This window comes from Camelina sativa, chromosome 11 (assembly GCF_000633955.1).
Source record: "Camelina sativa cultivar DH55 chromosome 11, Cs, whole genome shotgun sequence".
NCBI lineage: Eukaryota > Viridiplantae > Streptophyta > Magnoliopsida > Brassicales > Brassicaceae > Camelina > Camelina sativa.
The window spans coordinates 47,810,680-47,817,599 of NC_025695.1; the positions used below are offsets into that span (position 1 = coordinate 47,810,680).

The 6,920-nt window shown below is 34.0% G+C and overlaps 1 protein-coding gene across 1 annotated transcript; it reads right to left on the bottom strand.

Moving 5' to 3' along the window:
• LOC104729065 lies at window positions 1,154-5,535 on the bottom strand. The gene is made up of 4 exons (XM_010447962.2): window positions 5,052-5,535; window positions 2,077-4,665; window positions 1,883-1,988; window positions 1,154-1,795 (listed from the first exon to the last, which is right to left on the bottom strand). Exons 2-4 carry the CDS (start codon window positions 4,590-4,592, stop codon window positions 1,154-1,156), a joined length of 3,264 nt encoding a protein of 1,087 aa, XP_010446264.1. The 5' UTR covers window positions 4,593-4,665; window positions 5,052-5,535.

A 6,920-nucleotide genomic window follows, 5' to 3' on the forward strand; every position in this document is an offset into this window, starting at 1 on the left:
TACAACAAAGAGATGCAAAGACTAGGAGGTGTGATTTAAAAGGTGTAAAAATTAATGGATGTGATTTTTGAAACCAGGAGATACAACAAAGAGATGCAAAGACTAAGAGGTGTGATTTAAAAGGTGTAAAAATTAATGGATGTGATTTTGAAACTAGGAGGTACAACAAAGAGATGCAAAGACTAAGAGGTGTGATTTTTGAAAGATGGGAGTGCGACGAAAAAACACGATTAATAATTTTAAACCGTTGGATTAAAACTGTAACTAATCTCGTCCGTTGGATTAAAAGTTAACACAAAAAAGTGGGTTTGCTATTATATATAGATTATTTTTATTTTTTTTCCCTTTGAGCGAAGCTATCTTGGTTTTAAGTTGTAGATGATTGGTAAGAGAATCAAAGTTTGTTCAAGTCGTACCTATACGGTGAATGGTATTAACGAAAAGCATCTTAATTTTTTTGGAGAACAAATCACTTAGTGCTTTTTGAACATTTAGCTAAACTGGCAAACTTTGTACTTGATTGATGGGTTTTACAATACTAGGAAAAATGATCAAATCTTTTCAAGAAACACTAAACGCAAATTGTTTATGATGAAATAATTATCAATTGGCTTAAAAAGGAAATTCTCCGATACAAGTTGATACCACAATATATAGTGATGTGTGTTCTATATATTAGGGTCAAATATTGCTTCATAGATTAGCTCGATGAATTGCGTGGCGATAATATAGTTTACAAAGTTTTGGTCAGAACGTTTTGTGGTTAGGGATAATGAAAATCAGAAAATGTAACGGGCATAGTTGACTTTTTCTATTATCAAATCGTCTGTTATATAGAATGGTATATTTGTTTCTCTATTTTTTTTGGATTAGCTGGTAATACTATTCATTCGATGAACAAAATTAAAATTTTTAAAGTATTCACCGCCATAGAATCTTTTAGGTTTGAACCGTTGGACAATAGTAGGTTTATGCATGCATGGGGGAGATACAAAACAAATATAGATGCTGATGGCTTTAGTTAGTTAATTAATCACTTACCTAAACTGAAGTAATTAACGAGTAAGTAGTAACAACTAACAAGTAATAACATAAGTACATAAAATTTTATATATATATAATACTCGTAGCACTACAACAAATATGCACATTGTTAACCAGAGAAAAACGCTATCATAGGTCTTTGATAGCGTTTTCNCACATATATGCCTTCACAATCAGATCTAGCATATTCAGCTTCATCCATTTCAGTATCCATGTCAACATCTACTGGCAATGGACCAATTATATCTGCATTTCCAGACTGAACATCTTCTTTACTATATCTTCTTGAAGCACCTCTCATAACAACAGACCAACTTGATCCATCTTCACTTGAATAAAATACTTGCTTTGCTTGAGATGCTAGAATATACGGATCCTTCTGAAAGCTTACTTGGCTCTGATTTAAGTTAACAAGTGTGAACCCATCTTCCACTTTAACTCCATTACCTTTTACTGCCCAGTTACATCTAAATATCGGCACATAGAACACATGGTAGTCCAACAATATGATGTCAGTAATTCTCCCATAATATGACACCAAATCAACTACTTGTGAAGTATCCTTAGCACTAGATCTACACATAGCCGTTGCCTCATAATAAACACCACTGTTCTGACTCTGCCTTTCAAGTGAGTATGTGTGAAAACGTTGTCCATTAACTATATAACCAGTATAGGACCTTGCAGTACACCGTGGACCATATGCTAGCCATTTAACTATGTCTTCATGTCCATCAGAAGTAATAGATATCTACAAAATTAAACAGACTAATCAAAATTATGAATGAGTCTACTATAGATTTATAAACAGACTCATCAAATTCATAACTTTACTCACCTGTCCTTTTAACCAAGCAGCAAAATTCTTAGAATGCATAGACCATAAATATGTTGCATCACGTCTACACCTTGGATTTGAGTCTTGTAGATATTGCAAATGCATACTACCAAATCATAAATACGAAAAGAAACTATCAGCAGCATAATTTTGACCTTATAATTTATAAGGAATGAAATACACAAGTAACTTACTCCACATAATGATCAAAGGCAGCTGTATTTTGAATGACAGCAAGATGGGCTATATTCTTCTCCATTTCAGTAAGAGTGAATGACGTTCCTGCTGATATTGGACGACCTTCTAATATAGAGCTGTTCACATACTCTACATTCCTCTCAGGTTTTTCTTCTACATTGGTTGTCTTTTTCAGAAACTCATTACAAAACAGCATGCTTTCTTCTGCAAGATATGACTCTGCTATACAACCCTCTGGTCTTGCAGGATTTCTTACAAAATCTTTTAGAACTTTCATATACCTCTCAAATGGGTACATCCACCTAAAATGCACAGGTCCTCCTAGTCTAGCTTCTCTTCCTAGATGAACAGTCAAGTGTACCATGATATCAAAGAAGGTTGGAGGGAAAAACCTTTCAAACATACAAAGCGTTTCTACAATTTCAGCTTCCAATACTGTAATAACCTCAATATCAATAACTCTCTGACACAAATGATTGAAGAATGCGCATAGCCGTAGTATTGCTGTTCTAGGACCTTTTGGTAACAATCCTCTAAGTGCAACCGGGAGAAGCTGTTGCATCAAGACATGATAATCATGTGATTTCAGACCTCCTACCTTACACTCTTCTACTGAAACTCCTCTTGAAATATTAGAACAGTATCCATCTGGACCTTTAAAATGAAATAGTCGTTTGCAAAAAATCTTCTTCTCATTCTTGGACAAAGACCAAGGTGCTGCTGGAAGATATGTTCTCTTTCCTTTTGTGGTAGGATGCAACTCTTTTCTTAGACCAAGATGTTGAAGATCCTTACGAGCATTAAGACCATCCTTAGATTTTCCACAATGCAACAATGTGGATACAATGCTGTGAGTCACATTCTTTTCTATGTGCATTACATCCAAATTATGCCGTACTGGTAGATCCTCCCAATAAGGCAGAGTAAATAAAATGGATCTTTTCTTCCACCTTGATAACTCATCTTCATCTACTTCTACTTCCTCATCTTCATCGGATTCACTTTCATCATCATCACTGTCAAACACTGGTTCTTTATAGACAGTTCTCTTTCTCTTCATCCCAGCCTTTTTCACATTTCCGAAATCATTTTGGAAGTTTTTCAGATTCTGATGAACTTCATGACCAGTTAAAATTCTTGACTTTCTCCTATGCTCAACTTTTCCATCAAACCAAGTCTTCTTTTCCCTATATCTGTGTGTTGGAGCCAAACCTTTTCTATGACACATGTAGACATGTTTCCTGCTAAACTTCAACCACATACTATCAGTATTTTTCCCACACATAGGACATCCCATTTTACCTTTTACTTTACAACCAGCAAGATTTCCATACGCAGGAAAATCACTAATGGTCCAGAGAAGCATTGCCTTTAGAGTAAATGTACTTTTACTAAAAGCATCATACGTTAGCTCTCCATTCTTCCACAGATGATTCAAATCCTCAATAAGAGGTTCTAGGTAGACATCAATATTATTACCTGGTTGTTGTGGACCAGGAATCAATAATGTCAACATTATATTCTCCTTCTTCATACAAAGGTGAGGAGGCAAATTGTAGTTTACCAATAGCACAGGCCAGCTACTATAATTACTATTCTTCATGTTGAATGGATTAAATCCATCTGTGGACAGCCCAAGCCGTATGTTCCTTTCTTCAGCTGCAAATGAAGGATACTTCTCATTCATCTGAGCCCATGTAACAGAATCTACTGGATGTCGAAGTTTTCCATCAGTGCTCTTGTTAGTGTAATGCCACCGTAAGTCCTTAGCCATGTCCTCTGATCTGAACATTCTCTTCAGCCTTGGTATAATTGGAAAATATCTTAATACTTTCTGTGGGACACCTTTCTTTACCTCATTAGTCCGCTTATTAGTCTTCCACCGTGAAGCATTACATTTGGGACATTTATCAAGCTTCTTTAACTTCTTTCTGAAGAGGCAGCAATCATTAACACATGCGTCGATCTTTTCATATCCCATATGAAAGCTCTTTAAAAATTTCTTGACATCATACAATGATGTGTGAAAGACATTACCATCTGGCAACATGCTTGGCAATGTCTGAAGCAGTTCATTGAAGCTCTTATCCGACCAGCCATTATGTGTCTTAATCCTAAACAAAGTCACAATAGCCGATAACTTGCTGTGGTTTGAACAGCTAGGGTATAGTGGGGTTTCAGCATCCCGGATCTTTGCAAGGAACTCATCCTCTTGTTGGTCCTCACCCTCTGCAATCTCACTTAAGTCGCCCACAGGTTGGTCAGCTAAGTCACCTCTAAAAGCCAACTCTTGATCAAAAAATTCAGCAGCTTTATATAACTCAAAAACTTCCTCATTCCACTGAGTTGGTTTACTTTGAAATTCATCTACTGACTTCACATCTCCATGATGATACCAATCACTATGCACCTTGTATGCCTCATCCATCCCTCTTATTACAAGATGCTCAACCACAACACTGTTTAACTGTCGTACTACATTACGACAGTCTTTACAAGGACATATTATCATTTCTATGTCACCTAAAGCCGCAGACACATCCCTTACAAATTTCCAAGCTCCACTTTTATAACCAGGATCAGCTCTTCAATGGATAATTAAAGAAAAAAATCATAACTAAAAGAACATCTTAAAGTATCCAAACCCAAAATAAAACCTAATTATGAAATATAATTCCTTACCTGCATAGATGCACCCATGCCTTGTCCAACATTATATGTTATAATATAAATTTTAACCTTTATAGATAAAATAGAGATACATATTATACAAAGCTCACATTAAGCAACAATTCAGACAATACTGCACTACTTCAGACACATACAGATGCTCTTAAACCAATATCTAACTGTGTAAAATCTCACTAATCTAATCACTATTTATACGAATCAGACTCAAAGGACAAAACATAGCAATCACCAATATTCGTGTGTAATAATAATGTTTAACTATTGGTTGAGTGATACTAACCTGTTGTGTGAGTACAGAGAAATGAGAAGCTTCAGTTCCCCAACATTTCAATCACCAACACTTGGGAAAAAAAAAAAATCGTTCAGTTTATGAAGGCGCAAATACTCAAATCCAAAAGCTATTTTTGAGTCAAATCTGTAAATAATCGAACCCTAACAAAACAGATGGATTCGAAACTCCACATTCTCAAAATCTGTAAATAATCGAACCCTAAAAAACAGATAACGAAATAAATCTAGATAAATCGAACCCTAACAAAACAGATAACTAAATCTGACCCTTATCGAAATCAAAAGCTGTTTGAAATCACAAATAATCGAAACAAATAACGAAATTAGGAGGAAGAAGAAAGACATGCCTCAAAAATGGATTCGAGCTATCAATTGCGATGGATATGGAGATTTAGGGCGAAATTGGGGCTTTTCACAAACGGCGAAATTGGGGCTTTTCACAAACGGCGATAAAACTGAAGAATTGATAAGAAATTTAGAAGAATTTGAGCACACACAGAGAATTTAGAAGAAGAAATCTTCTTAGGTTGAGCTTAGGTTGTAACGAGAGAGAGAGAGAGAGTGTGTCGAGTTTTTGGGTTTTTTTTTTATTTGGCGATTAAGTGAATAATTTCACTAAGTATTGGCGGACAAAAGTCACTTTTGTTTCCCGCTACATAATTTTCCTATCATAGCGTTAATAAGATGCTATTAAAAAGTAAGCGAAAAAAAATCTCATCTTTCATAGCAGTGACGGAAAATGAGCTATATCCGTCTGCTATCAATGTACATATTTGTTGTAGTGTAGCTGGCATGTATATGTGTAATTTCTGATGACGAAACCACGTGTGTAGCCGTTAAATCACAACTTGTATGCACTTAATCATTCTTTTTTTTTTATTAGCTTGAAGTTGTAGGTCTTTTGGTTGTATATTTATTTTCGTCGTCAGAAAAGATAAAACATTTGAGAGAGCTTGAAATAATGGAAGTTATAGAAATATCATTTTTTTTGTTAATGCGTTGGACATGTATGTAGTTTACAAAGTTTTCTAGATTTGTGAATCGTTAATAACTTATTTATAGACTGACATTTATTCATGTTTTAAAATATAAATTTTACATTTGCATATGATATTTTGTAGTCGCGTTTACATATCTACATGTTGATGTTATGAATGTGATTACAAAAATCGACACTATATATACGATTATGCATATATACTTTGTCAAAGGAAATCAAATGGGGGAGCAAGATAATGATGTTTAATGATTATATAGACTTGGTCAATAAACTATTTAACTGACCACAAAATATTGGTAGGAATAGTATGTACCAAAAAATATTTTATTGAGATTTATTTTAGTTGATTTTAAATTATTTTAAAATCATAAAAGTCAAGTAGAGAATTATTCTTCTATATCCTTTTATGAAATGAATTCGATCAAAATTTGTATACAATGAACTTAAAAATTTGCTGCATAGAGATAATCATTTGAAAAAAATACTACTAATATTATGAATGTTTTAACAAAATTTCCTTGAATATATATTTAAAAAGCTATATTATGGTAAAGAGATAAGCCACTACAGTCGGTGGAAAAAAAAATAAGAGAGCATATAATGACTGAGGATGTTCTGTTTAATGAAACCACCAAGGGACAATTTACTTCGATGGCATAATATCATTGACTTGTCTTTTTTTCTTTATTGTCAAAGTCAACCACTGTTATATAATCATCCTTACTACTCTTATTCCTTTTAATCATTTTCAACCAATGATTAGATTCACTCGAACTGTGTATTCAAACTGAATCGTTCCAACTTTCTTATTGACTTCACTTAACTAGTTGTACTTTTTTTTTTTTTTTTTTTTTTTTT